The sequence below is a fragment of the Malassezia japonica genome, chromosome 9 (genome assembly GCF_029542785.1).
Source record: "Malassezia japonica chromosome 9, complete sequence".
Lineage (NCBI taxonomy): Eukaryota > Fungi > Basidiomycota > Malasseziomycetes > Malasseziales > Malasseziaceae > Malassezia > Malassezia japonica.
The window spans coordinates 135733-163706 of NC_083378.1; the positions used below are offsets into that span (position 1 = coordinate 135733).

At 62.8% G+C, this 27974-nt stretch overlaps 17 protein-coding genes across 17 annotated transcripts; 8 read left to right on the forward strand and 9 right to left on the reverse strand.

Moving 5' to 3' along the window:
* Positions 1–239: 239 nt before the first annotated feature.
* On the reverse strand, positions 240–3305 carry MJAP1_004161 (uncharacterized protein; the record flags this gene model as incomplete). Its single annotated transcript, XM_060268080.1, has 4 exons — positions 240–359; positions 395–1078; positions 1613–1758; positions 1826–3305. The coding sequence occupies 4 exons, from the start codon at positions 3303–3305 to the stop codon at positions 240–242; spliced, it is 2430 nt and encodes an 809-aa protein (XP_060124063.1).
* Positions 3306–3428: 123 nt separating this feature from the next.
* On the forward strand, positions 3429–3782 carry MJAP1_004162 (uncharacterized protein; the record flags this gene model as incomplete). Its single annotated transcript, XM_060268081.1, has 3 exons — positions 3429–3434; positions 3459–3649; positions 3755–3782. The coding sequence occupies 3 exons, from the start codon at positions 3429–3431 to the stop codon at positions 3780–3782; spliced, it is 225 nt and encodes a 74-aa protein (XP_060124064.1).
* A 10-nt stretch (positions 3783–3792) lies between these two features.
* DCN1 (Scaffold-type E3 ligase) lies at positions 3793–4698 on the reverse strand (the record flags this gene model as incomplete). The annotated part of the gene is made up of 1 exon (XM_060268082.1): positions 3793–4698. One exon carries the CDS (start codon positions 4696–4698, stop codon positions 3793–3795), a length of 906 nt encoding a protein of 301 aa, XP_060124065.1.
* Positions 4699–4736: 38 nt separating this feature from the next.
* On the reverse strand, positions 4737–7626 carry NOP14 (nucleolar complex protein 14; the record flags this gene model as incomplete). Its single annotated transcript, XM_060268083.1, has 2 exons — positions 4737–6949; positions 7083–7626. The coding sequence occupies 2 exons, from the start codon at positions 7624–7626 to the stop codon at positions 4737–4739; spliced, it is 2757 nt and encodes a 918-aa protein (XP_060124066.1).
* A 92-nt stretch (positions 7627–7718) lies between these two features.
* MJAP1_004165 (uncharacterized protein) lies at positions 7719–8188 on the forward strand (the record flags this gene model as incomplete). Its single annotated transcript, XM_060268084.1, has 4 exons — positions 7719–7731; positions 7755–7767; positions 7791–7940; positions 7963–8188. 4 exons carry the CDS (start codon positions 7719–7721, stop codon positions 8186–8188), a joined length of 402 nt encoding a protein of 133 aa, XP_060124067.1.
* A 214-nt stretch (positions 8189–8402) lies between these two features.
* On the forward strand, positions 8403–11691 carry VPS41 (Vacuolar protein sorting-associated protein 41; the record flags this gene model as incomplete). The annotated part of the gene is made up of 2 exons (XM_060268085.1): positions 8403–11274; positions 11297–11691. 2 exons carry the CDS (start codon positions 8403–8405, stop codon positions 11689–11691), a joined length of 3267 nt encoding a protein of 1088 aa, XP_060124068.1.
* A 6-nt stretch (positions 11692–11697) lies between these two features.
* Positions 11698–13351, reverse strand: MJAP1_004167 (uncharacterized protein; the record flags this gene model as incomplete). Its single annotated transcript, XM_060268086.1, has 2 exons — positions 11698–12993; positions 13016–13351. 2 exons carry the CDS (start codon positions 13349–13351, stop codon positions 11698–11700), a joined length of 1632 nt encoding a protein of 543 aa, XP_060124069.1.
* Positions 13352–13389: 38 nt separating this feature from the next.
* On the forward strand, positions 13390–14370 carry MJAP1_004168 (uncharacterized protein; the record flags this gene model as incomplete). Its single annotated transcript, XM_060268087.1, has 3 exons — positions 13390–13421; positions 13444–13720; positions 13744–14370. The coding sequence occupies 3 exons, from the start codon at positions 13390–13392 to the stop codon at positions 14368–14370; spliced, it is 936 nt and encodes a 311-aa protein (XP_060124070.1).
* Position 14371: 1 nt separating this feature from the next.
* mrpl7 (54S ribosomal protein L7, mitochondrial) lies at positions 14372–15370 on the reverse strand (the record flags this gene model as incomplete). The annotated part of the gene is made up of 1 exon (XM_060268088.1): positions 14372–15370. One exon carries the CDS (start codon positions 15368–15370, stop codon positions 14372–14374), a length of 999 nt encoding a protein of 332 aa, XP_060124071.1.
* Positions 15371–15486: 116 nt separating this feature from the next.
* On the forward strand, positions 15487–15787 carry LSM3B (Sm-like protein lsm3b; the record flags this gene model as incomplete). Its single annotated transcript, XM_060268089.1, has 2 exons — positions 15487–15744; positions 15767–15787. 2 exons carry the CDS (start codon positions 15487–15489, stop codon positions 15785–15787), a joined length of 279 nt encoding a protein of 92 aa, XP_060124072.1.
* Positions 15788–15890: 103 nt separating this feature from the next.
* On the reverse strand, positions 15891–16482 carry BNA1 (3-hydroxyanthranilate 3,4-dioxygenase; the record flags this gene model as incomplete). The annotated part of the gene is made up of 3 exons (XM_060268090.1): positions 15891–16054; positions 16120–16306; positions 16330–16482. The coding sequence occupies 3 exons, from the start codon at positions 16480–16482 to the stop codon at positions 15891–15893; spliced, it is 504 nt and encodes a 167-aa protein (XP_060124073.1).
* A 249-nt stretch (positions 16483–16731) lies between these two features.
* Positions 16732–17233, forward strand: MJAP1_004172 (uncharacterized protein; the record flags this gene model as incomplete). The annotated part of the gene is made up of 3 exons (XM_060268091.1): positions 16732–17034; positions 17068–17126; positions 17173–17233. The coding sequence occupies 3 exons, from the start codon at positions 16732–16734 to the stop codon at positions 17231–17233; spliced, it is 423 nt and encodes a 140-aa protein (XP_060124074.1).
* Positions 17234–17469: 236 nt separating this feature from the next.
* Positions 17470–19293, reverse strand: MJAP1_004173 (uncharacterized protein; the record flags this gene model as incomplete). Its single annotated transcript, XM_060268092.1, has 1 exon — positions 17470–19293. The coding sequence occupies one exon, from the start codon at positions 19291–19293 to the stop codon at positions 17470–17472; it is 1824 nt and encodes a 607-aa protein (XP_060124075.1).
* Positions 19294–19526: 233 nt separating this feature from the next.
* On the forward strand, positions 19527–19972 carry MJAP1_004174 (uncharacterized protein; the record flags this gene model as incomplete). The annotated part of the gene is made up of 3 exons (XM_060268093.1): positions 19527–19574; positions 19597–19817; positions 19840–19972. The coding sequence occupies 3 exons, from the start codon at positions 19527–19529 to the stop codon at positions 19970–19972; spliced, it is 402 nt and encodes a 133-aa protein (XP_060124076.1).
* Positions 19973–19992: 20 nt separating this feature from the next.
* On the reverse strand, positions 19993–20601 carry MJAP1_004175 (uncharacterized protein; the record flags this gene model as incomplete). The annotated part of the gene is made up of 4 exons (XM_060268094.1): positions 19993–20186; positions 20209–20434; positions 20457–20511; positions 20534–20601. The coding sequence occupies 4 exons, from the start codon at positions 20599–20601 to the stop codon at positions 19993–19995; spliced, it is 543 nt and encodes a 180-aa protein (XP_060124077.1).
* Positions 20602–20709: 108 nt separating this feature from the next.
* Positions 20710–21714, forward strand: CIC1 (proteasome-interacting protein cic1; the record flags this gene model as incomplete). The annotated part of the gene is made up of 1 exon (XM_060268095.1): positions 20710–21714. One exon carries the CDS (start codon positions 20710–20712, stop codon positions 21712–21714), a length of 1005 nt encoding a protein of 334 aa, XP_060124078.1.
* Positions 21715–21755: 41 nt separating this feature from the next.
* On the reverse strand, positions 21756–27830 carry MJAP1_004177 (uncharacterized protein; the record flags this gene model as incomplete). Its single annotated transcript, XM_060268096.1, has 1 exon — positions 21756–27830. One exon carries the CDS (start codon positions 27828–27830, stop codon positions 21756–21758), a length of 6075 nt encoding a protein of 2024 aa, XP_060124079.1.
* Between the last annotated feature and the right edge of the window lie 144 nt (positions 27831–27974).

Consider the following 27974-nt stretch of genomic DNA (forward strand, 5'->3'; position numbering starts at 1 on the left):
CGCAAATTAATTCACCACGTGAGCAGCGACCGGGCAGTGCTGCTGAGCCGCAAAAATAGCGCCCATATCCGCGTCCGGTCACGCTTTGCTTGGCGCGCGCAGCGGGCGCAAACGCCCATATTTGGCTCGGTGACTCGCGAGTGTGTAACGAATACGGCAGAAGGTGGATGTAAATCTAATGCCGAGCAGCTATGTGCTAAACTGGCTGAACGAAATAAAAGGTCAAGGCAGGTGCGCTTTTAAGCGGCCTCCTCGCCCTTCGCCTCGGCGGCCGGCGCCGCAGGCGCGGCACCCTCGGCCTGAGGAGCAGCAGCGGCACCCTCGGCCGGCTTCTCGGTGTCCTGCATGTCACTCGTCCACTGTGGTTAGCAAAGTAGTAGTCCATAATACGCACCAGAGTGAGGTTGTCACGCAGGAGCTGCATGATAAGGGTCGAGTCCTTGTAGCTCTCCTCCGACAGGGTATCCAGCTCAGCGATCGCATCGTCAAAGGCCTGCTTCGCCAGGTGGCACGCGCGGTCGGGCGAGTTAAGGATCTCGTAGTAGAACACGGAAAAGTTGAGCGCAAGACCCAGGCGGATGGGGTGGGTCGGGGGAAGCTCCGTCACGGCAACGTCCGAGGCGGCCTTGTACGACTCGAGCGACTTGTCAGCCGAGTCCTTGCGCTTGTCGCCCGTGGCGAACTCGGCGAGGTAGCGGTGGTAGTCACCCTTCATCTTGTGGTAGAACACCTTGCTCTCACCCGAGGCAGCCGAGGGGATGAGGTGGGTGTCGAGCACCTTGAGGATGTCCTCGCAGATCTGGGCCAGCTCCGACTCGATCTTCTCGCGGTAAACCTTGATCATGTTCACCTGGGACTCGTTGCCCTTCGACTCCTCCTTCTGCTCGATGGAGGAGACGATGCGCCACGACGCACGTCGCGCACCGATCACGTTCTTGTAAGCGACCGAGAGAAGGTTGCGCTCCTCAACAGTGAGCTCCTGGTTGGACGAAGCAACACGCTTCATATTCTCAACCATCTCCTCGTAGCGCTCAGCCTGCTCAGCAAGCTTGGCGAGGTACACGGAATCTTCGCGGGTCTGGGTCATGATGAACGATTTCAGAGTTCTGTGAAATAACAAGCACAAAGCGCAAAAGCGCGCGCGAATAGGTTAGCATCTGTTCGCGCGATACGCACTTGCCCATGCTAGCATACATAGCAGGGGCAAGCAACCATTACGTACAAGCACGGACTCGTTCTACACTGAGAACCTAGGGGTGGTAGTCACGGACTGGTGAGCGCGGCAGATAGCCTGCCGGGGAGGCCACGGGCACCCATCAGTTTGCCCCGGCCACGTCTCAACCTGCCTGCGGTCGTCTGCGCCATCGAATATCTAGCGGATTCTCATCCAATCACATTGCACCAAACACAATCGTACGGCACGCGAGGCCTGGGCGCGCGCCGCTCCAGTCGGGAACGGGCCGGCCCAGTAGGACACGGCAACATGTTAGGTTTTGCGTCCCAGTGTGCTGCGGCACAACCAACATGCGTGCACTGCCGCATGCACCAGCTGCATGCACAAAGATAACGTAATTAGGGTTTAAGGATAGGACCTATGAGATCGTCACGTTACTTGCCGCCGGTCGTAGGCCCCCAGCCAGTGAAACGTGCGCATGGCGGCCACCAGCGTGCACAGACTCCCAACACGGAACAGGAGGCCCGTGCTGTCAAAGGCGGCCACCGTCGACTCGTCCCAGACCAGGGAGGGCATCATGAAAACTGGGTGAGCCAGGAAACGTACATAGGGAAGATAAGAGGGACGTAATTAGTTGGGGGAGCACAATACTCCAGTTATGCAGGCCCATCACCGCGCCAGCATGCGCGCGGAGGAGGCCCGCAGGCTCCGGCTCTGGCGCAGACGCCGCCTCGGCCTCTGGCGCCTCTGCAGGAGCGAGGGGGTTCAGCGCCACGGATTCAGGGGCGGTGGTTGATGTCGTATTCAGCAATATGCCAAGAAGCGCATAGGGCGCCCAGAGCGTCATAGACCAACACAGCCCCAGCGTGCCAATGAGCGCCACGGCGCCAGGCACGGAATGGTGCGCATAGATGGGGCACGTAAAGAAGAGGAGGCCGACGACAAACATGACCTGCGAACAGAACCATGCCTCGGCCAACGTCGGCTTCCGAAAGTGCCGCGTCCATTGCGGCGCACGCGCGACGCGGACCTCGTGGGGCTTGGGTGCATGGAGCTCTTCGTCGGGGGGGTCGTCGGCGGACCACACCGTCGTGGCTGCGGGCGCATAGTCGTGCCGCGAGCGGCCGGGCATCACGCCGTGCAGGCACCACGGTAACGCGATGGATGCGGCAAACGACGTCAGCGAGTAGCACAACAGGGCAAAGCTTCCCTTTCGTCGCGCCGCCTCGCTCATCGGGCCGGACGACGTGGGCGGTGTGCCGTGCGCCGCAAAGTAGATATCGGCCACCCAGGACGAGCTAAAGTAGAGGATAGGGAACCATGCCAGCCACGAAAAGAACTGGATCTTGAACAGGTCCCAAATGGGCGGCGGCAGAGATTGGCCCGTACGGTACAGGTGCCGCACCATGTCGCGTATCGCACGCCCTAAACTCTTGGGGGTATGATCATGAGCACGTACAAGCACTTGCTCATCGATAAGAAGGAACACGGTCAGGTGCGTCAGGACGAGCAGGACGGCCGCAGAGAGGGCCAGGATGCTCAGATGGTCCAAGTCTAGGCTCGACGACAAGTCCAGCTCGCCGACCAGGTAGCCAAGCACCGATCCCAGGTTTCCAAAGCGTGCCGCCCACGCATTCCCCAGATCCTGTTCGTCCACACGAAGAATGTCCAAGGCCAGCGCGCGGTGCGCAGCCGACAGGGTATTGACTGACACGTCGATCCCGATGATTCCGAGGACGCCCAGGAGCATGGCGAGCCACGAGACACCGTTTCCGGTCGTACGTGCGGCATTGCTTGCAATGGCCAGGCATACAAGGGCTGCCAGACAGAGGATCGCTCCACCGAGCATATACGGCCGCCGGCGCCCCCATTTCCGTGGGCACTCGTCCGACAATATGCCAATGACAGGCTGGACTAGTAGTCCACTCAGCGGCCCACCCATCAGCACGATCGCTGTGGTACTCTTAGAAAAGCCGAGGCGCATGAGAAACGGCGCGGCGCGTGAGTTGAGGATCGACCATACGTAATGAGAGCCGAGGTGCCCGAGCATCACGACAGGCGAGCGCGACCATTCTGGCCCCCATATATACGCTTCGCCACGGATCTGCTCGTCTCCTCCGTCCGCTGCCATGCGTAGTGGTCAAAGCGGTCGCGTCGCGATCCGCTCGCGTCTCCACAGACGAAGCCCCCGCGCGCTTTCACCCACGTGGCTCCACGTGAAAATTCCTCGTCGCAGCGTGCGGATCCTACGACGATGCCGGTACGTGATGCGACGCTGACGCAGGACTTTCCTGTGAATCCCAAGCCATTCCTGCAACAGCAGATCGGAAAGAAGGTGCTGATTCGGCTCAAGTGGGGCTTAGAGTACAAGGGCTTCCTGGTCAGCACGGACAACTACATGAACTTCCAGCTGGCGAATACCGAAGAGCTGCAGGACGGCAAATCGAACGGTACACTTGGCGAAGTGTTCATTCGGTATGTACATATACTAATCCAGTTGCAACAATGTACTCTATCTGCGCGAACTGTCGGACTCTGAGTAAGAGCGCACGCAAAAAGCGTCTGCGCAGGTATCCATAGGGTGCCGAATACCCAGCAGGCGAGCTAATGTGATTCTGCTATGCATTATGAGCGAGTTGCTTGCGAGCCCACTCGACAAACTCGTCAATGACCGACGGCCACGCGGCGTCAAAGTCGTGGCTCTCAAAGCTCGGATCGATTTCTTGCGTGAACTCGAGGAACTGCGACCAAGTATCCTTGGAGACGATGCGCACGTTGGCCTCTTCTGTGAGGAAACGCTTCCATAGAGTGAACTGAGCAGGGGTGAAGGACGGGGGCTCTGTGCGCGTTCCCGCCGCGTCGTACGAAGGCGCATGCGGCAGCAAAAGGTCCCAAAAGGTGATGGCAACGTCCACGCCGATATTTTTCTGCCCTTCGCTGCGGGCAAACATGAATGTGTACTCGTACACGGTGGTATACAGCCCCTTCTTGGACGGTGTTGCGCGAATCGGGCTGCGGGGGGGGATCACAGCGCCGTCCGTCGCAAAGGTATGCATCAGCGCAGGCACCACGCCTTGCTGCAGCTCAAGCACCTTTTCTTTAGACGGCGACCCGGTCAGACTCGCGCCAAGGCCGAGGCGTAGCCAGCCCTCGACGTAGCCGGCGCGCGTAAAGTGCCCCAACGACGGCGAATCGAGGTAGTAGGACAGCGGCAGCACCGCAACGCTTGCGACATCGACATTGATCTCGTTAAACATGGTCAGCGCGCCTTCGGCAGTGATGGTATCAGGCTCCGCATCGTCCTTGTACTCGTCAAAGAGCGCGTGGAGCGCGGCCGTAGCCTCCTTCTCCTGCTGCGGCGAGAGCCGTGGCGCGGCGCCTTGGTCCTTGCTAAAGTACGCATCGACCGCGGCCTCGAGGCGATAGTTATGATCACGAAGGAACTGCTGCGCATCCGCAGACGACGCGCCCGTCACCGCGACGAACCGCTGCGTCGTCGCACTCTTCGACACTTTGGTCACCATGGGAGTGGAGGGAATCGAGGAAATAACTATGGTACAGGCTACTTTTTGCCGGCGCGCTTCTTGAGCACGGCCTTGGCGCGGTCGAGCTGCTTTTGCTCGGAGCGCTCCTCCTGGAGGCCACTGGTAATCTTGTCGATCTTGCGCTTGTAGGACACGTCCTCTTCGACGCGCGCCTGCTCGCGCGCCTCGGCCAGGAACTGCGCATCCTTGCGCAGCTCGCGGATCGCTCCCTTGCGCTCCTTCTTGAGCAGCGCACGCAGCTTGGCCGTCTGCGCACGCTCCGTGTCGGGGTCCGTCGCGCGCTTCGGGTCGAAGGCCTGCTGGTCGAACTTGGGCGCGTACGACGCAATGGACAGCGCACGGTGGGCCTGCAGACGCAGCGCACGGCGGTTCTCGACCGCACGCTCGAGCTGTGCACGGAGCTTGGCCGCAGTCGTGCTTACGAGACTGGCGAGCGTCGGCATCGAGCCCCGCAGGCGCGACGCACCGACCTCGAGCAAAAAGGCAAGCGGCGTAAAGAGCTCCACAAAGCCGGGGCTGCTCTGGTAGAGCGACGCAAGGCGCTCTTGCAACGCGAGCGCCAGGTGCAACAGGTCGGCGCGCGTCTGTGCATCGTTGTGCGAGCCAGAGAGGAGCGTCGCAAGGCGCAGCGGCGTGCTGGGCGTCGCATCCTCGGTCACGGCGAGGTGCGCCGTGTGCGCCGCGCCGACATCCGGCGTTGGGATGCCGTACTCTTCCGCGAGCGCCTTGGCAGGCGACGTGCCACTCGTCTTTAAGGACGGAAGCAGAATGGCCGTGATCGAGTAGAGCGCATTGAGCGCCTCGGGCATCAGGCGCTTGCTCGCACGCTGGTTCGACGCAAGAAGCGTGCAGAGGTACAGGCTAGAGGCCATATCCTCCAGCGAACGGATGCGTGCATGAGCGAGGTACTGCGCCATGAGCAGCGACAGCGGCGTCGCGACGGGGTGCCAGCGGTCGCTCGTCGGCCACACGAGGCCGGCGGTGCGCAGCAGGCACAGCTCAGGCAGCGCAGGCCACGTCAGCGAGCTCAGCTCCAGGGGGCCACGGCCGAGGCCACGGGTAAGGTTGCGCTGCATCATGGCGAGCTTCGCCACAAAGTGCTCAGCGGCACGCGCAGGGTATGTCTTGGAAAGCTCGGCAATGTGCAGCACGAGATCGTTGAGCACGCCAAAGTCGGCCGATGGCGAACCGTTGTCGTGCACACCGCGGGCGCCTTGGCTCGCACGGTAGAGCAGGTGGTCGACCAGGACGCCAAGGAAGCGCTGCAGACGCTCGGGGTTCTTTTCGTCCAGGTTCGGCGCATGCAGCGTGCGGATGCGACTGATGACGGTGTTGAGTTGCGAGGGCTGCACTTGGTGCTCTTCTAAAATGTCCAGAAAGGCGTCATGCGACGTGGGGCAGGGGAAGGTAAATGGGAGCGTAGGGACCTCGTCGCGTTTGGGGAGCGAGCGGCCGTAGCCAGGCGCCGTGTCTTCGGCGGGGGTATCACGGAGGTGTTGACGCTCGAATTTGGAGAGACCGTCGTCTTCCTCGTCGTCTTCCTCATCCTCGTCCTCATCCTCGTCCTCCTCCTCGTCTTCCTCCCCATCCTCATCGTCTTCCTCATCATCCTCATCGTCTTCCTCCTCTTCCTCATCATCCATATCAAAGCGAGGCTCAAACTGCGCATCGAGACTCGCACCAAGACCCATCGCCGAGCGCACCGAGCGCTTCTCGCCGCTGGATCCCTCGACAAGTCGGCGCTTGGCCGGCGCCTCGTCGTCCTCTTCGCCCTCCTCGTCGTCCTCCTCCTCGACGACCTCTTCGCCGTGCATACGGCGCTGACGCGCAGCCTCCGCCTCGCGCAGGCGCTTTGCCTGCTCCTCGGCGAGCTCTTCTGCCGACTTGAGACGGTCCTGTGGCTTTGCGCGGCGCTCGAACGCCATTTCACGCACGAATGCATCGTACGCCTCGCTCTTTTCGTCGGCCGTCGACTTGGGCGGCTCCTCTGGCTCTTCGCCCTCCTCCTTCTGCGGGCGCTGGAAGAGGAGCGAGCGAATATCGCCGAGCTCCTCGTCGAGCTCCATGCGCATTTCGTCGTCCTGGTCCTTGGCCTTTTGGCGTTCGTACTTGGCGAGCTTGGACTTGGCGATGATATCCTTCATGACCTCGGCCTTGTTGCGGGTGCCATCGTTCGGCTCGTCAAAGCCCGCAAAGTGCCCCTGCTCGGTCTCGTGGGCGTCAATGTTGCCTGTGGTTAGTCTGTCCCAAAGCAAGTGAGCTCAGCAATCTCCAGTAGAACTTAATCCGGCATGGCCTATCGGCCCATACGGACAACACTTTTTGTGTCGAGTCATCCCAGATGTGCATGGCTCGGTACGTACCTTGGTCGTCCTCGTCCTCGTCTGGATACACGTCTGGCATTTCTTCGAGGCCCGAGAGCGAGCGGCCGTAGTGCGTCAGGCCGGTGTCCTCGTCGTCGTTCAGGTCAAAGAGCGACGTCTTGCCTGTGCGGTTCTGGCGCTCGTGCGTGAAACGCTGCAGCATCTTGTCCTCGACGGACATGTGCGGATTGTACTCGCCAAAGCGGCGGTCGACGAACGACGACGAGCGGTGACGACCCGCGATTTCCGGCAGCAGCTGCTCGCGGCGCTGCTGGATTGCACCCGACTTGGTTACGCCAGGGCGCCCGGTCGTGCCTTTGACCTTGCGGCCGAGCACGTCGTTCTTGCTCTTTGCCACGCGCTCGTCAAAGGCGTTCAGGTTGCCCATCAGCGCGTCGAGACGCTTGCGGCGCTGCTGCGCGCGGTACTGGCCGACACGCCCCTCTTCATTCTGCCCCTTTTTCGGCTTGCTGCCCGTCACACCCGCGTCGCGGAGGCCAGTGCGGAGCTGCGCGAGCTGCGACCCGCCCTTCTTGGAGCCCATCGCGGCCAGTCGCAAGCCGCGCCAAAAAAAAGATAGGTCACGTGTAGCCCGGAGGAAGCGCCGGCGACCGAAACGGCTTACCACGATACGGCATGAGTCAAGGCGGTACGTTGCACGACTAACAGTAGTGGGCTACAAGCAGTATGTGTTTCATCTTACATCAGGGATCTCCCGCCTCGCGGTGGTTTTGCGCCGATCCGGTACAAGCGCAACATCCCGACCAAGGGGCCGAGCGGTGTTGCGCTCCTCTCGGCGGTGGCCGGTCTGACGGCGTTCGGTTTCTACCGCGTGGGTCAGAACAACATTGAGAAGCGGTACGTGGGATGACTTATGTAGTGAGCTTGCGCGTGAGCGCGCGTGGAGCCGCATCCACCTGACGCCGCTGCTCCTCGCCGAGTCCGACCGCGACACGTTCCGCCGCGAAAAGGCGACGCTGCTGCGCGAAAAGGAGCTCATGAAGGACGTCAAAGGCTGGGAGGTGCGTTTTCTCTACTCACAGCAGGCTGGCAAGAGTGTGTACAACACCAAGCGCTACACCCCCAACAGCTACGTAGTTATGTAGGGTCTACTACATGCTCGACGGACTCGGAGAGGACGACGGGGAGGGAGGGCTGGGATTCGTAGTGCTGCGAAGCGTGCTTGGGGCACGGCCGCGCCTGCTGCTACGGCCGCTGCGCTTCGTACCAACCCCTCCTCGTCGGGGACCTGCTGCTGACAAACACTCGGGAGGCTTGCCAAGTGGAGGGTCAGTGCGGATCACCGCGGCATGCACGGGGATGGTGCAACGCAAGCGGAGTAAGCGTGGGAAGAAGGGCACGGCCGCGCCGCGTGAGTCGACGCCGATATGCGAGGCGCAGGCTCACGATGTGCCGTCGCCTGCGCCACGCCCTGCCGAGGCGGGTCAGGCGGCGAAGGCGGAGCCTACCGATGTGGCTCCGAACGAGGCCGATGCCGACGTTTCCGACGTCAACGAGCCTGCGGCCGAGGATGCGCCGCATGCTGCGGGTGCGCATAACCCCTCTTCGGACGAGCGGTCTTTATCACAGGAGCACACAGCGTCCGACTCGCACCCTGCTTCTGATTCACACGATGCGCCCGACTCGTACCGAGCGGCGGACCCTATGCTCTCTGAAACGCATTCCGAATTGCGCGGCGCACCGTCCGATACGAACGACACACGCTCGGAATCGATACCGTCGGACCTCTCCGATTCCTTTGACGAGGAGCCCATGTACAACATCACCTCGATTGGATGGAGTGCCAAGGATATCTTCTCGAAAGACTCGCTCAGCGCTGTCGCCGTGTCGCAGGACCATATTGCGATCGGGATGTATTCTGGCATGATCTATGTCCTGAACAAGGACGGCCTTCTCCAAAAAGGCTTCCAGTTCCATACCGCCGCGGTCCACCGCCTGGTCTTTGACACGACCGGCACGTTTGTCGGCAGCGCCGGCATGGACGGCCTTGTGGCCATTGCGTCGCTGCAGACCTCTGAGCAGTACCGCTTTGACTTTAAGCGGCCCGTCCAGACGCTCGCACTCGAGCCGCAGTTCGGCCAGCGCTCCTCGCGTGCGTTCGTATGCGGCGGCATGAGCGGTGCGCTGATCCACCGCGAAAAGCGCTGGTTCGGCCACAAGGAGACCGTGCTGCATTCAGGTGAAGGGCCGATCTGGGCCGTGGCGTGGCACGGCCGCTGGATTGCGTGGGCGAACGAGCGGGGCGTGCGTATTCTCGACGCACAGACGCACGAGCTCATCACTTTTATTCCCGCGCCGGAGCCGAGCGTGCGCTGCGAACTGGCGCGGTGCACGCTCGTATGGCGCGCGAGCGCGACGCTGCTCATTGCGCAAGGGCAGCGCATCACGGTGGCGCATGTAAATACGCGCGACGCGCCTGCAGAGATGATGCAGAACGTATCGGGCCTGTCGACGCTCGTGCCCGGCCTGAGCTCGACCTCGCCGTCGTTCTACGTCGAGATCACCGACATCTTTCAGCTCGACTCGCTCGTCGCCGGGCTTGCGCTGGACGGCGAGCACCTCGTGGCGCTTGCGTACCTCGCGCACGAGGACGATCTCGAGCGGCTGCACGATGAGAGCGTCGCGACCGCCATGCTGCATCCGCCTGACGTGCCCGAGCTGCGCACGATCAACCGCCACGGCGAAGAGGTCGGCAGCGACGTGCTGAGCGTGCTGGACTCGGCGCGGCTGCGCTGCAACGACTACCACCTGTGCCCGGTCGTGGAAGAGCGGCAGAATCCGGTGCGCAGACGCAAAGAGCCGCACACGGTGCTTTACCTCGCGACGCCGTCGCAGCTGTTCGTCGCGCGCCCGCGCACCGAGCGCGATCATATCGACTGGCTCTTGGAGCGCCGCGAATACCGCGAGGCGCTCGAGAGGCTCGAGGCGCTCGGCAGCGAAGGCGCACACGCGCTCGGCTTTGATACGAGCGCGATTGGGCGCGAGTACCTCTTGTACCTCGTTGACGAGTGCGACGACTACCGCGGCGCCGCGGCGCTCTTCCCACTGCTCCTGCGCACGGACGCGAATGCGTGGGAGGAAATGGTCTTTTTGTACCTCGAGCGCAACCAGCTTGCGGCGGTCCTTCCTGAAATTCCGACGCAGGACCCCGAGCTGAGCGAGGTCGCGTACGATATGGTGCTGGTGCACCTTCTGCATACCGACGAAGCCAAGCTGTTGGATACGCTGCGGAAGTGGCCTGCGCATTTGTACTCGCGCCAGGCGGTCGTTGCTGCGATCCACGACCGCCCGACGTCGTCTGCGACGCTGCTTGCGTGCCTGGCCGAGCTGTACCTCGCCGGCCGGCAGCCCGGCAAGGCACTGTCGTACCTTGTGCAGCTGCGCGATCCGGCGGTATTCGACCTGATCCGCGAGCACAATCTCTTTACCGACGTGCAGGACAAGCTCGGTTCGCTGGTCGAGCTGGACCAGGACCTTGCCGGGACGCCGCGCCCCGAGGCGAGTGTCGTCGCGCCGCTCCTTGTCGACCATCTGCACTCGATCCCCATCGACCGCGCAATGCCGCAGTTGAAGCCGTACCCGTGGTACCAGTACCTCTACCTGAACGCGCTCTTTGAGCGCGATCCCCAGCTGATCACGCACTATGCTAACCTCTTGGTGAGCCTGTACGCGGAATACCACTATGCCAAGCTCATGCCGTTCCTACGCACGATGAGCTACGTCTACTCGTTCGAGAAAGCGTACCGCATTTGTGAGAAGCACGACTATGTCCCGGAAATGGTCTTTTTGCTGGGCCGTACCGGCGACGTGCGCGGCGCGCTGAACCTCATCATCGAGCGCCTGCACGACGTGACCATGGCCGTCGACTTTGTAAAGCAGCAGGACGACGACGAGCTCTGGGACCGCCTGCTCCTCTACTCGCAGGACAAGCCCGCGTTTATCCGCGGCCTCCTCGAGCACGTCGGCGGCGAAATCGACCCGGTGCGCATCATCCGGCCCATCCGCGAGGGACTCGCGATCGAGGGACTGAAGCCCGCCGTGATCAAGATCCTGCACACGATCCACCTGCAGCACTCGCTTTTGCAGGGATGCAGCCAAGTCCAAACACAGGCCGCGCGCGACCTCTCCGTGCAGCACCAGGATGCCCTGCGTGCTGCGCGGTACTGCGATGGTACGTGCTTCTACTTACCTAGCGAATACAAAATGCGTCGTGTGCGACGAACCGATGCTCCACGGCGCACAGCCCGTCGTGCTCTTCTTTTGCTGGCACTCGGCGCACCTCGCATGCGTTGCGCCGCAGGCCGTGCGCCGTGCGCCGGCCCTGCCATTTGCATCGGCGCTCGAGACGACCACCGCCGCGGACGCACGCGAGAGCGAGGCGTGGCTCAGCGAGGACCCGTCCGAAGACGCCCCGCTGCAGCTCGCCGCAGGGCAACAACAGCCGTTCGCAGCGACGATCGCCGCACAGAGCCGCGCACGCGCACAGCGCCACGCCATGTTCCGTGCAAAGCAGCTGTCTCTGCTGCCGTTTGCACGCACAGGGTGCCCAGTGTGTGCGGAAAATAGAGCGTACTGTTTAGAGGCGTAGGGTATACTATGTGCACAGCGGACGCGGCGGCTCAATCTGTGGAACGGCGCCCCATGTGAACGACTCGGCACGGAATGCATCGAGGACGTCGCTCGGCAGCTCGCTCTCGTCGGGGCGTGCGAAGACGTCGGGGGCGGCAGGCGCGGGCGTGCCCATGGCCGGCGGCGCAGCGGCGGGTGCTGCGCCAAAGGCCGACGGCGTGCTGGACGCCGGTGCGCCAAAGGCCGACGGAGCACCCGCGCCAAAGGCCGACGAAGCACCCGCACCAAAGGCCGATGGCGTAGCCGCGCCAAAGGCCGATGGCGTAGCCGCGCCAAAGGCCGACGGCTGGGCTGTCGTCCCAAACGCCGACGGCTGCGACGGCTGCGACGGCTGCGACGGCTGCGACGGCTGCGATGGCTGCGATGGCTGCGTCGTCGACGGGGCAGCTGGCTGCGCGGACGGCTGTGTGGGTGGCTGCCCCGCCGCGCCAAAGGCAGAAGGCGCCGATCCAGCCGAGCCAAATGCTGACGGAGCGCCAAACGCCGATGGCTGCGCGGCTGCGCCAAACGCCGGCGGCTGTGCGGCCGCGCCGAACGACGACGGCTGCGCCGTGGATCCAAATGCCGACGGCTGAGCCGAGGCCCCAAACGCGGACGGAGCCGACCCAAAGGCCGAGGGCTTGGCTGTCGAACCAAAGGCCGAGGGCTGCGCAGCCGATCCAAATGCAGACGGCGCGCCAAATGCCGAGGGCTGTGCGGCCGCTCCAAACGCAGACGGCTTCCCAAACGCGCTCTGCGAGCCAAACGCCGGCTGGGCCTGCGAAGTGCCAAAGGCCGACGGAGCAGCCGTTGCGCCAAAGGCCGATGCACCGCTGGCAGCGTTAGGCTGCGCCCCAAACGCGGACGCGCCTGCCGTGCCTGGCTGCGTGCCAAATGCCGACGTGCCGGTCGTGCCCGGCTGTGATCCAAACGCAGACGGCGCGGCGGCCGCGCCAAATGCCGACGGAGCGGCGGTCGTGCCGAACGCGGACGGTGCCGTACTGGCCGCTGGCGCGCCGAATGCCGACGGGGCCGACGCGCCGAACGCGGACGGGGCTGCCGTCGACCCAAACGCGCTCGGCTTGGCCGCTGCGCCAAAAGCCGACGGCTGTGCGGATCCAAACGCGCTCGGCTTGCTCTGCCCAAACGCTGGTGTCGCCGCCGGTGCCGGCTCCTTTTGCTTGCGGTTCGCGAGCGCCTGATTCAGTGCGCCCTGTGTGTTGCTCGCCATCTGCTGGTATGCCGCACTGGCCTGTGCCTCCATCTGCTGAGCATGTTGCGCCTGCGTCAGTCATAACACGTACGTAGGCGGCCTCTTGTCCCGACTGTCGTGCCTGGTACGCCAAGAGTCGGTCTTCTTCTGGGCTTGTATCCAGCCCAGCGATCAAATTGGGGTCGCAGCGTGCCGGCGCGTACACGGTGCGTTTCCAGAGCGGGCGTCCATGCGGCCCAAAATCCTGTGCGATGCCGTCCTTGGTGAGGGCGATTTCCGGCTCGGGCTTGGTGTTCTGGAACGCATTGCCGCCTCCAAACGCCGACGGCTGCTGCGCGAATCCGCCCCCCGTCTTGGGCGGGTGCTCGTTCCTGCAGTTCGCGCCAAAGCGGCAGCGGCCCTGCAGGTAGAATTGGCACACGGCCATGGTGTGGAGCAAGATCGGCCGACGTTCGAGCCACCAAGATGACCTCGCTCGCTGGCAAGACTGCGCTGATGTACGTCACGACGCTCACCCAGTACTGGCGCCTCTCGTGGAATTGGTGCTGAGATCGCCAAGGCCCTCGCGGCCCGGGGCGCCAATGTCGCGATTGCGGCCAAGAGCGCCGAGCCCCACAAGACGCTCCCCGGCACGATCCACTCGGTCGCCGACGAGCTGCATGCGATTGCCGAGCAGCACGGCAACCAGGCCAAGGCCCTGCCCGTGCAGCTCGACATCCGTGACGACAAGGCGGTCGAGGATGCGGTCGAGCGTGTCGCGTCGCACTTTGGTGCGCTCGACATTGTCGTGAATAATGTAGGTACCCCGCACTTACGCAGGCCTCGGCCATCAACCTCGGCCCCACGGTCGATGCCAAGGCCAAGGTGTACGACCTGGTGAATGGCATCAATGCGCGCGGTACGTGGCTCGTGTCGCGCTTTGCGCTGCCGCACTTGTACAAGTCCGCGGCGGACGGCCGCGCACCCCGGCTCCTCACCATGTCCCCCCCCCTGGACAAGGGCCTGTTTGAGCTGGAGAACGGCGAGATTGAGCACTCGTTTAAGTTCTCCAAGTCGCTCTATGCTATGAGCAAGGTCGCGATGTCGACTGCCGCCTATGCGCTTGCTGCCGAGACCAAGGCGCGCGGCGTCGCGAGCAACACGCTGTGGCCGTACACGATGATCGGCACGTCGGCGATGCGCATCGTCAGCCCCGAGGCTGGCGCCGAGCGCGGCTGGCGGTCGCCCGGCATTGTCGCCGACGCCGCCGCGCGCATTCTCGAGGAGGACGCGTCGTTCACCGGCAAGTTCCTCATCGACGAGCTGTACCTGCGCGAGCGCCACCAGTTCACCACCGACCAGATCGCCGAGTACAGCCTCGGCGGCCGCGACACGCCGATCACCGAGCTGGAGGAGGACCTGTACATTACGCAGCAGGTCCGCAACGCGGTCCGTGCCTACTACTAGTCTATAGCGCAATCGTACCGCGACGCACAAACGGCAGGCCGAGACCGCTGAGGAGCGTCCGCGCGCGCTCCGTCGCGCGGCGGCCACGCTGGTTCGTAATGCAGTCCACCTGGAAGCCGTGCCGCCGGCCGGGGTATTGGTCCAGGTTCACTTCGACCTGGGGAAAGAGCGGCATCGCTTCGGGGCCCATGCCGAACGACACCACACCGCTCACCGCCGCAGGGCTCAGCAGCGGCTGGCTCGCAGGAGGAAGCTGCAGACCGGCAAAGCCGCGCAGGCGGGGCAGCACAAAGGTGGTCAGCACCTCGATGAACTCGTACGCCGCGTCGCCCAGCAGCACGGCCTGGGCGCCGACCGGCATGTCGGGGCGCAGCTTGAAGGAAGCCACACCTTTTTTGGCGCGCAGCACCTGGACGTAGCCGTTGCGCGCGAGCTTGGCCATCTCGGGCGAGCTGCCCACCGTGGGGTCGGCGAGCGAGCCGAGGACCGGCAGGCCAGTCACCGCACGCAGCTGGCCGAGGAGGGGCAGGAGCGCCTGCTTGTTGGTGATCGCGTCGCGGCAGAACGCGGTCAGGACCACGCGGTCCAGACGGGGGATATCGTGCTCAATGTGGCGCGACTCGCTGAGCGGCGTGGCGAGAGGCAGCAGCGGACGGTTGCCGCGCTGCGGACGCGCCGAGCGGTGCTCAAAGTAGGGCGAGGCGCCATGCCAACGGCGCACGCGGTCGTCGTCACGGTCGTCCGTCAGCGACTCGGACGGCTGCGGCGCAGGCTCAGGCGTCGGCTCGTACATCATATACAACATGTCGGCCGCGAGCGTGCGCTCGTAGTGCTCGCGCAGACGGCTGCCTTGCACCGCGCCAATCTCGAGGGGGTGCTCGGGCAGCTGGTTGCGGGGAGGGACGTAGTCGTGCATGCGCACGGCGCTCGTGTGCACCGCACGCACATTCGCAAGGGAGAGCGCGTGTGCGCCACGCAGAAGCGGCGCAGCTCGCAGCATCGTCGACAGAGGGAAGCGCACGAAGAAAGGGCGCCCTCATAGGGCGTGTTTTGGAAATTAAAAACACGCCTGGTGGAGGCCGGCGGCACGGCCGCCGCGGCTTCGTCGCGAATACGATGCCGGAGCTGGGTGTGCACGAGCCGTTTGACTTGATCCGGCTCTCGATTAGCGAGCGCGTGCTCGTGAAGCTGCGTGGCGATCGCGAGCTGCGTGGCGTGCTCCACGCGTACGATGGCCACATGAACCTGATCATGGGCGACGTCGAAGAGACGATCTACGACGTCCAGGTCGCCGAAGACACGGGCGCCGAGACGATCAAGATCACAAAACGCAACTCGGAGATGATGTTTGTGCGTGGCGATGGTGTGATTCTGGTAGGTGGTGCGACTGACGCAGGTGTCGCCGCCGCGTTTGTAACTGGAGCCGTGGGTGGCAGTGTATAGTAGTGGATACGGCGGCGTGGCAGGCATGCCGGTTACGCCGCCGAGCTATCGTCACGACATTACTAGATTACAAACATCTACATACGAGGGCAGTGGGGCGACTCGAGCGCCGAGGCTTGGTGGCCGCACTCTTTGCACACACGCAGCGACGCGTCCTCGGCCCAGACTTTGAGCAGGCGAGGAAGCTCGGTAAAGAGGTCCTTGCTCAGGAACCGCGCCGAGTGGATCTCGACCGGCTTGCCTTGGTGCGCGTCCGTATTGGGGCAAAACCAGTGCAGTTCATCTAGTGTTAGTCCAGCGCCGTACCTGGCTCCTCGCGCGCCCGCTCGAGCACCACGCCGACTGTGTCCGCGAGGCGCTTGGGCGAGTGCAGCGTGTTGGCGGGCAGGAGGAACATTTCGCCCTCCTTGATCTCGATCTCCTTAAACTGGCCGTCGTCCACAACGCGGAGGTACATGGTACCCTGCACCTGGTAAAAGAGCTCCTCCGTAGGCTGGGTGAGCGTCGTGTGCCTACCTGGTAGTGGAAGTCGGTGCGCTCGTTCGGCCCGCCGACGACCATCACAAAGTAGCCATCGGTGCGCAGCAGGCACTTGTTGCCTACTGGCGGCTTGAGCAGATGCCGGTGGTCGTCGACCCACTGCTGAAAGTTGAACGGCGGCGTGATCATGGCGTCCCTGCGCGCAGTGCGGCGCACCGCGCGGCGGGGCGTGGGCCGTGCCACGATCGGGCGATGAGTCATCACCCCCGATTCCAAGCGAGAATCACGTGTTAATGATATAGTTGAACACGTGATAATCTTAGCGTAGGGACTTGGCGAAGAACTCCCAGCGCCAGCCGCTTGCCTACTTTCGTCGTCGCCAATATGGTGCGTACTCAGGTGGCCTGCGGTGCTTCATCGCAGGCTGCACACACGACGATGCGGAATACTAACACTGTACAGGACCCGAACTCGCCCATCACCCTGCGGACCCGCAAGTTCATCACCAACCGTCTCCTGCAGCGCAGGCAAATGGTCCTGGATGTGATCCACCCCGCTCGCCCTAACGTCTCCCGCAGCGAGCTCCAGGAGAAGCTGGGCGAGATGTACAAGGCCCCCAAGGAGCAGTGCTTCGTGTTCGGCATGCGCACCCACTACGGTGGTGGCCGCTCGACCGGCTTCGCCCTGATCTACGACTCGCCCGAGAGCCTGAAGCTCGAGTCCAAGTTCCGCCTGGTCCGCGTACGTACTTCATTGACGATTGTACTAATACAGAACGGCATCGAGCCCAAGATCGAGAAGCCCTCGCGCAAGCTCCGGAAAGAGCGCAAGAAGTACGTATTGCTTGTTTTGAAAAGAACCCATACTAACCACAAACAGCCGTGCCAAGAAGGTCCGCGGCACCAAGAAGACCAAGGGCGCCGAGTCCAAGAAGAAGTAATGATGTACACGCCTTCTTGGATATCCTCGGCATGGGCGGCATCGGTGCTCCAGCCAACGAGCCCTCTGCTATGTATCTTCTTCCACACTTTGATTCCTCCTGGAATAGAAAAGGCTGGCTTCTAGACGTACCGTCCTATGCTTGCGTAGCGGTGCTGTTATATCACCACAATGCCATTTGTGCAAACCATTTGTGTGCTTTTTAGAATTGTCAGATGGGGAAGGATCCTATTGAAACTACAGGTACATGTCCGACGGGTCGGCAAGCGCCATACTCTTCCAAACGCCTTCAATAAACATGTCTTCCATGTCGTCCGACTCGGTAATCGTCGGGCGCTTCGGCTTGCCGGGCAGCGACGCGTCAGGCTCAGGCGCGCCTTGCGTCACCACCTTGCCTCCGCCGATCGTCAGCTTAATCATGTCGGGGCCAGGCTGGAACTCTTGCATGGGCACCGACTCGCCTTCGGGCACCTCCGTCGCAGGGTCCGCCGAGTCGGCACGCCGGGTAATGTCGCGCAGAATGTTTTCGGCGGCAGTCTCGCCCATGAACCACGCCTGGTAGCCGGCATTCAGGGCGCCATAGGCGTCGGCCACGTCGCCGATCGCATAGATATGGGGGTAGCAGCCCGGCTTCACCTGGGGCTCGTCGTGCTCGTGATTGTGCTCGGCTCCGGCCGCCTTGTGGTCCAGGAAACAGTCGCAGTCCTTGCAGGGGGGCACGACTTCGAACGGCTGCTGGACCGCGTCCGAGTCGTGGGGAATCATTACCTGCAACGTACGCAGCACACTCACCAAGCGCGACTGGGGGTTCACACTCGGCGGGGAAAATTGCGCCATGATGGACGAGTTGGGCTGCTGCCCGGTACACAGCAGAAGCAAATCGCACTCGAGCTCCAAGCCCAGCGTCGTGCGGATGCGGTGGCGCATTTCCGGTGCATCTTCACCATCAGGCACCTCGGGCTCGATGATGGTCGGCTGCGGCTTGCCGTTCGCGGGCGCAGGGTCGGGCTGCGCCTTCTTTTGGTCAAAGTGCTTCACGTTGCTGCCCATGGGGCAGCCCTCTGCGAGCGCCAGGCGGTGGCCCAAAACAACATCCACACCCAGCTTTTGGAGCATGGCGTAGGCGACTTCGTGGATGCGCATATCAAAGTTGGGGAGCAGCTGCTTGCGCGAATGGATCAGCGTGACCTTCTTTTCTTTGTACAAAGTCTTGATATCTGTAGCAAGCTCCACGCCAAGAGCGCCGCCACCCACCAGGATGATCTCGTTGCTGTCTTCGATGCGCTTGTGTGCCGTTTGCATCCACTCTATACCCTTCTCTTTCGAGTAAGACTCGTGGCGTAGCGGATCCGGCATGTGCGAACCCAGTGCGTAGATCAGATGGGAATAGGGGATATCGACAGTGTCAATCGACCACAGCTTTGCCTTCTTCACCTCGCCCTCCTTCACGCTGTGCTGGCGCACCGTCACATGCGAGTCGGTCATGCTCAGCACCTGGCCACAGACAATCAGATGGGGCTCGGCATTGGCAAAGCGGTCGTCTGTGTCGCTTGCCTCTCCGTTTACCTCGCCGTTTACCTTGCCATTTGCCTCGCCATTTGCCTTGCCATTTGCCTCGCCGTTCGCCTCGCCGTTCGCTTCGGGAAGCGGCTCACTGTGGCCCTGTGCGTCGTCGAGGTGCAACCTTTCGTTGATCATGTCACTAACTTGCGTGACTTTGCTAGCTTCGCGATCGTGGCTTTCGACGTGCGAATCGCGCATCTCCTTGCGCTCACCGAGAATCGCTTCCTCAATCCCTGTTGCGTCCATCGGCGCCTCGCTGGAAGCAGCCTCGTGCCTTGCAGCGTGCAAGCGCTCCGAGAGCCCACCGGCCTTGGGCGCTTTGCGCGCGGGCGACTCGGAAAAAATGGACGAGTATGGAACAAACGCCTTGTGCTCATGACCGGGGTACACCGTAAAGCGCGGGAAGACGTAGAGATGGTTAAAATGCGTGTTGCGTTCGACCAGAATCACGCGATGCGAAGGTGGCAACTTCTTTGCCAGAACCATGGCGGCGTGCATGCCTGTATAAGTAACGATACATACCACCATAACTTCCACCGAGGACTACCACATTTTTTGTGCCCTCCTTGCTAATTCCAGCCATGCTTCGTCTTGGCAAGCCAGTCGTCCACGGTTGCCTCCGGCTAATCTGATAATTGGGAGGCGCTGCGGTGCCGGCGGAAAAAGGGCCTTAGCTTAGTCAGCAGATTACGGCCGCCGTTGGCCGTCACGGCGTCCAAGTAAGAAGGAGCATGGCGGAGGACAATGCGTCGCGGCTGACAACCGGCGCGCGCGAGGCGGTACGTTGTAAAACTTATGCAGCCGAAATCGACTAGCTTTGCCTTGCTGGAGGCATTCCAAAATACCTCGTTTAGCGAGCTGGTGCAGCGGCTGCCGCACATTCCATGCGCACGGAGCAGTCTGCTCTTTGGCATGGCTTCCGGCGCAAGCGTCGGTGTGATCCAAGTGTTTGCTGGGCGTGGAATTTCCCGTGCGACCAACTGGGCCGTTGGCTCGTTCCTCTTTGTCTCGGTGGTCGGATGGTACGTTGCGATTCTCACGCAGGGAAACGTGCCGGCGGCAGCGTGCAGCCGAGCAGGCGCGCCTCAAGCATATCATGAGCGAGCATGCGCGCCGGCGCGAAGAGCGCGGCCAAGCGCCCGACCCGAGCCCGCCCCTGAGTGCTCGGCATGTCTAATAGGCTACTCCTGTACAATACTATGCCAACGTCGGCGTCCACTCGAGCGGCTGCGGGGCCTTGTACCACGCAAGCCAGTCGCTGCTCTCGGTCGGGAGCAGGCCCATGCTCCAGCACTTGTACAGGCCAATGGCCGTGCACGCAAGCTGGCATGCGACAAACAGCAGCATCTGCGGCAGGACCGAGTGCTTCTCGCTGCGGTACGGCGCAAAGACTGCATCAGTCACAGAACCTACCCGTATTCACCGTGGTAATGCCTTTGAGGGGATTGACAACGGTCATGTAGACGACCATCATACTAAAGATCTGGACACCGTTGCCGCTCATGTACAGCATCATGAGATTCATCGGGATGCTCTTGGCAGGTGCCATTGCCGCCTCCCATGCCTTGGACACCTGGATGGCACTCGCGTCGATGGGCTTGTTGGCCACCGGCGCGTTCTTGTCCTGCTTCACGAGGGTCTGGGTGAGGAACGCGACCTACCTTTGGGTCCGTGTAGCCGATCATGACATCCGGAACATTGGCGAGTTTTGTATGCCTGGGTCAGTCGCGCAACCTACTTGGGCGTAATCTTGTCGTAGCCGAGCGTCCACGCCGCAAGCGGCGACGCGCTGTCGCTCCGTGCCATGGTGGTCCCTAGAGCACGTTTCGCCACGTGGATGTGGAGGCGATAACACGCCCTGGTAGGGCCCCAAAACGCGGCACGAAAAAAAATTCCGCACCTTGTGCTACCAGGATGCCGCCGGTGCGCAAGACAAGCACGAAGAAGGCTAGCACCAAGGGCGATGGTGCGGCTGCAAAGAGCAAGCCTGCTGCACCCCCTGCGGAGCTGATTGCAGGCAAGGTCGACGCGACGCAGGCGCTCAAGGCGTTCAAGGCGCTTACGGCCTACACCCAGGGCCGCACCTCGGCTGCCGGCAACGAGCTTCCGCTGGACGGCCCGGGCTCGCTGGGCGCTGGCAAGGACACGGACAACACAGTCTGGCTGCAGATCACGATCAAGGAGCTGAACCCGGTGCGCAAGGTGAAGCCGGCGCGCATTCCTCTGGCGCACCCCCTGCTGGACGAGGAGGCGTCGGTGTGCCTGCTCACCAAGGACCCCCAGCGCGAGTACAAGGACCTGCTTATGGAGAAGAACATCCGCTCCGTGAACCGTGTCGTGGGCGTCGAGAAGCTCAAGGGCAAGTTTAAGCCGTTTGATGCGCGCCGCGAGCTCGTGCGCGACCACGACCTGTTTTTGGCGGACGAGCGTATCGTGCCGATGCTCCCGAAGCTGTGTGGCAGTGTATTCTACAAAGACCGCAAGTTCCCTGTGCCGGTCGATATTGTGAACAAGAAGCGTCTTCCGGAGGCAATCGCACAGGCCATTGCCTCGACCTATTTCCTGCAAAATAAGGGCTCGTGCTCCTCGATCAAGATTGGGTTCGTGAACCGCCACAGCCCCGAGGCGTTGGTCGAGAACCTGACGCTGGCCCTGCCGGCGATCGTCAGCAAGCTCCAGGGCAAGTGGGGCAACGTGCAAAATATCGAGGTCAAGACGGGCCGCAGCGCTGCGCTTCCCATCTGGAACTGCAAGCTGAGCGGCGACGGCGACGACGTGCGGTGGACCCCGAAAGAGGAGATCGAGGAGGACGATGAAGACGATGAGGACGAGGACGAGGACGAGGAGCCCGTGCCTCCCCCAAAGAAGCGCAAGGCGCCTGCTGCGTCCGTCTCCAAGACAAAGAAAGTAGCAAAGTAATGACATTGGTGGTATCTAGTCACACTGATACTATACAGCAACTAATAGTCTCCGAGCCAGATGTGACCGCTGAGCTTCTCCGGAGCGGTCGGCGGAAGCGCCTCCCACTCAGGAGTGTCTTCGGTGTCGGTGCCCGCCTCCCAGCGGCGCCACGCCTCGTGATAGCCTGCCTCCAGCGCACGTGTCCATCCCCGAGTGTTGAAGAGAGGGCACTTGTCGCGCGAGAGGAAGAGGCGGCGGCGCAAGTCCATCAGCTCGCCGGAGCCGCGGCGGAAGATGGCGCGGCCTTCCGGCACACGCATCGCGCCCTTGACAGCGTCTTCGGTGCAGTTCACCGTGAGCATGTCCGGCGTGAGCTCGCTGGGCGACACGTCCTTGGTGGTGTGATTGATCGGCTTGAGCTCGTAGGAGCCGTCGCGGTGCACGGCTTGCTCGACGTACTCGTAATGAATCGAGTTGGCGAGCTCCACGACGCGATCGACATACTCCTTCTCCGAGTGCACCACAAGGCGGTCGTCGATGCCGGCCGCACGCAGAATACTCGCCGCGACGCGCGAGCACATCTTGTGGACGTGCTTGGGCCAGGTGAGCATCGGCGTGCCGGACCAGAGGATGTCGGCGGCCGTCGTGTGCGCGTTACACTCGTTGGTGTCGAGGAAGAGATCCGCAATGCGGCCACGGTAGATATGGATGTGCTTCGGCGCGACATCCGTGAAGATGACACGCTTCGCCACATCGGGGCCGGCCCACTCGGTGGCGAACTTGTGCAGGTGCGCCTGGCCCGAGGCCGGGAAACGCAGCAGCCACAAAATCGACTTGGGAACACGCTTCAGAATCAGGAGCCAGGCCTTGAACAGCACAGGGTCCGTCTTGTACAGCTGGTTGAAGTCGGCAAAGATCACATAGTCGTCCGGCAGGTCGGGGAACACTTCCTTGCGCATGCGCCAGCGGCGCAGCTCTTCGCGCTCCCACACCTGCTTGTCGGGCAGCTGGTTCTGCACCGGGACGTCTTGCTCCTTCTGCTCCTTGCTCAGCTCGCCCTTCTCCTCTTCGACCGACTGGATGCGCGTCTCTTCTGCGGGGTCGCGGAAGCCTTGCGCATGGTCGTTGACAAAGTAGGAATGGGGCATGTAGATGAAGCGCTCCGTGTACACCCAGTCCTCGCGGGGGTCCTCGGGGTCGAGGTCCGCGGCGAGGTCCGTCGACTTCTCGAGGAAGCCGTCGTGGTGGGCATTGCTAGGGCCCTCGCGCCAGCGCGTGCCGGCGGTCATCGGCGGGGGGCAGACGATCGGGTCGACGACGAGCCAGTCGGTCCAGCCCGATGCCATGCCGCCCGCAAAGCCCATAAACTGCATCTGCACCGGGCACGGGCGCGGCGCAAAGATGTCGTTGCGCGCGCCCTTCGTGTAACCGTTCAGGTTCACGAGGATGTGCACCTTGTCGTGCTGGATCTGCTGGATGATCTTCTCCGAGGACCACGAAGAGACGTCAAGGAAGTGCTGCGACTCCTTCTCGATCTTCTTGCGGTAGGGCGTGTCGTCCGACGCGGTTGTCGCGTAACAGAAGATGTTGAAGCGCGACAGGTCGTGGAAACCAAACACCGACTGCATCAAGTGTGCAAGGGGGTGGTTGTTAAAGTCCGACGACACATAGCCGATGTTCAGCTTGCCACCAGGCGGCGGCGGGGGGGGATAGACATGCTTCGGCAGCCACATCTGTGAGAGCGTACTGTGTGAAGTACGCAGCGCGTTGCGGTGGGAAATCAGGCGGACCTGCCGCGGTGACAGGGGGTAGGTGAAAGTGTGGAACGGAAGCACCGTCGGGATACTCGGGATCGGCAGGCACGTCGGCAGCAGAATGCGGCCGTACGCGTCGTTGTTCACCGTGCCGCTCTCGTTCTCGTTCGTGCACTCGCGCGTGTACAGGTCGTGGTACCAGCGGTGCTGCGTGCGGCGCATGAGACGCTCAATGATACGTAGCATGAAACCGCCCTCGTTCATCGTAGGCGTGTGCTTCGACGGGTCGTAGAAGGGCAGCAGTTTCTCCATCCAGCGGTCGCGCGTCTCAGGACGGCGATCGCCGAGGCACCGCATGATCTTGTCGACCCACTGCTCGATCGAGCCCTGCGCGTGGAACGCGCCGCGGCCGTAGGCAGTGCCCGCATCAAGCTGGCGAGCGACGATGTTGGTCACGTCGCGCATCCAGCCGGCCTCCTTCGGAGACTCGGGGTACACTTCGCCCCAGTCGCAAACCGCGAGCAGCGCATTAACGAGACCACAGAGCGCTTCAGGGAAGTTGGGGTTCGCTTGCACCGAGCGGCGGTAGTACTCGATCGAGTCCTGCGTCCGGCCCTGGTCCTTGATGGCGTTACCCAAGTTGGCCAGCGCCACGTCAAACGTAGGGTTGAACTCAATTGCCTTCTCGTACATCTTGATCGCCTCGTTCAGGCGGCCCATGTCCTTGAAGAGCGAACCCAAATTGGTGAACAAGTGCGAGTGCGTCGGGTCAAGCTGCAGACCGTGCGCGTAGTAGCGCACAGCGAGCAGCTGGCCGGTAAGTTGAACGCGCTCGCCGCTCAGGCCGACGGTCGTCGTGGCGATAGGCAGCGACGAGAGCAGAATACCCAAGTTGTTGAACGTCGACGCACTGGGGTTCATGCTCAGAGACAGGTAGTAGAAGGGAAGCAGCAGCGAGATCGAGGGGGGAATACCGCGCAGCGTAAGACGCTTCGAGCCCGAGTCGGCCGCGTTCGTCGCCGCATCCTGGAAGAGCTTCGCGAGGGCCAGCAGGATCGTCGAGCCAATCTGGGACGACTGGCGATAGACGGCCTCCAGCGGCGAGCCCGGGGGAATCGGCGCCTTGCCCGCATGGGGGCTAAAGACCGGCAAGATGCCGTTCGTAGGCGCAAAGAGGATACGGTGCAGAAGCACGACCTGGTCGGGCAGCAGGAAGACGACAGGCAGCTGGTTGCCGCCGATGCGCAGCATCGTCGCGACCGCCGCATCGCCGGCCTCGCGCACAAGGCCGAGCACACCCTCGGGGTGCAGGCGCGTGTACTGGCCCTGGGTCACCACCGCAGAGTACGCGGGGTTCGAGATGTCGATGCCAAACGCGGCACCGACCTCGGCAGCGGTCGACAGCGCATCGTGGCCAGGGACCACGGCGCCAAACGACAGGATGGCCACCACACAGATCGCGATGATCACGTCGCGCACCGAGTAGCCCGGGTGGCCAGGTACCGAGACGATAACCTCGACCGCGCGCTGGTACTCCTCAGCGGCCGACGCAACGCCGTGTCCCTCGATGACGTACTTGAGGTTACCCTTGGCGTAGAACAGGTTCTGCACACGCGGCAGCTGCGTAATCGGCAGCTGCTGGGGAAGCAGCTGCGATTCCATGGTGCCAGCGCTGTACTCACGCTGCACACGGAAGCGAGGATCGTCCTTCGGCTCGTTCAGCATGATCTTGCTGCGCACAGGGATAATGTGCGCCTCGACAAAGTCACACAGGCGCAGCGCCGTCTCAAACTGCGGCGGACGGCTCTCCGAGTCGGCACCCGCAGCCGCCGGCGAGCAGAGCACACCGAGCAAATTCTCAAATGCGTCCCAATAGCCCGGCAGGAGCTGCAGTGCACGCCACCACCAGCTCTCGGCCTCTTTCCAGTAGCCAAGCGCACGGAGGGCAGTACCGATGTTCGACATCGCCTCGACGTAGTTCGAGTCGATACGCAAAATCAGGTTGTTGTACCACAACGAGCCCGCGAGGTTGCCTGACGTATAGTACGTGCACGAAAGCAGCAGGAGCGTCGGCAGGTGCTCGGGGTGCAGCTTGTGCAGCGCATGCAACAGCGGCAGCAGCGTGGGGTGCAGCTTCGTGCCACCGCGCGTCGAGCGGCGCGGCGCCTTTTGGTGCACGAGGTCCGTCTTTTCCAGCTCGCTCTTCTCTCCGACCGCGACGCTGGTGGAGTAGAGGTGGTGCGCATATTGCAGCAGTTCGTCGCGCACCTGCGGCGACTTGATATCGAGACCCGAGGCGTACGCGGACGCAGACAAGAGGTGGATCGGGTCCTCGGCACCCGTGTCCGCCATAAGCGGCGAGACAGGCGCCTCGAGCTCCGAGCTCCAGCCCGAAATCGGGACCTGCGGCGGGCCCTGCGAAGGAAAAGCCATCGACCGCGTCTCGCTGTCGGTATAAGCCGGCGTGGAGATGGCCGGTGTCGATGCAGACGTCGCGCCCGAAGCGGTCGTCGGCACGTCCAGGTTGCTCTTGGACGGCGACGTCTCGCTGTAGGACCGGCGCGCCTTCTTGCCGCCCTCCATCGGCATGGGCTCCTCGTGAGAGCGGCGCATAGGCAGGTCGGACGAGACAAGTGGCATCGTCTCGTCTGGCGCGCTCACCGGTTCGGTCGCAGGCGGCCCGGCAATCGCCGTCGTCACTGCAGGCGTCGACATCGGCGCTGCGTTCGTCGTGGGCATGGCAAAGACCGGCGCGCTCCTCGACTGCTGTTCCTCGGGATGCGTGGTGTTGCTAAAGTGCGCCTGCAGCTGCTGCTCATCCTGGACAAGCTGGCGGTTGTGCGCTTGCATGTCGGGCATGTCGACCGAAGTCACGAACGGCGTAGCGCGGTTCTGCGACTTTTCCTTCTGCATGCGCGCATGATAGTTGTCCGTGAGCGAGTGGAGCTGCGTCTGGTAGTGGCTCGCAATGTTGGGAGGGAACACTTCGCCGTCGCTGCGCGACTCCTCGCCCTCGTTCGACATCTTGACGCGGTACTTGTCATTGGTCTGCTGCAGGACACGACGCGCCTCGACTTGGCGCTTGGGACCATCGAGGCCGGCCCAAGCACGGAGCCGCGAGGCGACTTCCTCTTGCTGCTCGCGGTCGAGGGGCTCCCAGTCTTCCTTGTCGCCACCCGGGACCGATTGGTAGGTCATCGCAGCGGTGGCGTACGCGGCAGCCGAAGCAAGCACCGCGTATTCGTCATCGGCAATCGTGCAGTAGCGTGGCTCAAACTTGGTCTCGTCTTCTGGCGAGGCGGTACCCCACGAGCCGACCGGGATCTGGTCACCCGGAATCAGGCCCGGCATCTCGACATTCTCCGAGATACCCAGCGAGGTCGAGGCCTCCTTTGTCTTGGGCGCCGCGCTCACTGCATCTTCGCCGTCATGTGCAACGTCTTTGTTGTCCTTCGCCGCCTCGACGTTCGCCGAGGGCTCGGAGAAAATGGGCAGGACCGAGTGCACGTCGCCAAGCGTCTGCTCCCAGGCATTGGAGCCGACCGTGTTCCACGACTGTCTCCTGCGGTACTGCTCAAAGGACGGCGGCGACTTGCGGTGGCCGGTATTGCGCAGATCGTGCACACTCGGCGCCGCGGGCATCGCGCTCGACTCGGAAGACGTCACCGGCGCCGATGCGGTCGAGGTGGATACCGGCACCTCGTTGCTGGTGGTCGTCGGCGTATCTTTGTCCTCGGCCATGGCATCCTTGTGCGACGGCGCAAGTGCTTGGGACGAGTCCCACGGGCTGGGCAGCCGGGGCATCATGGGACGCTCCGGCACACGCTGAAGGACTTGCTCGACATTGCTGAGCCCCTGGCCATTCTCTGCAAGGTGTGCGGGTATATTGGCAGAGGAGACAGGAGGGAATGCCTCGTAGTGCATCCACGCAGGCATATTGACGCGCGGCCGATCCTCGGTGGGAATGCCCCGCGAGTTTTGCGAGGAGGAGACCGTGGCCGAAGTAAAGTCGTGTGCGCATTGCTCTTTCGGCGTCGTGTCGACGTCCATACCGCCGGTGTCGCCACTGTGCTTGCGCATCATCGAGCCAGCATGGTTCTGGCGCTGGCCCTCAGAGGCGGCGGCCTCGGCCGCAATGCGGTGGAGGACGTCTTCGGAAGCCTCGCCGCGCTTCGGCTGGACAAACGGGGTGACGGCAGCCGCGGCGGACTCCATGCCGGTGCCGTCGCTGGTCGGCGTCTCCTGCTCCGCTTCGCCGTGGCGCTTCTCGTGGCGGATGCGCGCCGCCTCGTTCTGTTGGCGATCTTCCTGCAAGGCGCCACTGCCGTTATTTACATTGCTGTTCTGTCCCTTCAACGAGTCGTTAAAGGTGGTTGTCATAGTGGCATGTTGCGACCCCATCTTTCCGCTGTTATGGGAGTCATCGTGTGCTTGGTAGCTCGAGCCGGCGGGCTCACCGTCCACCGGAACGAACTCCGCGCCATCCCTGGACGGGGTCATGATAGGCGAAACTGCTTGTGTTAG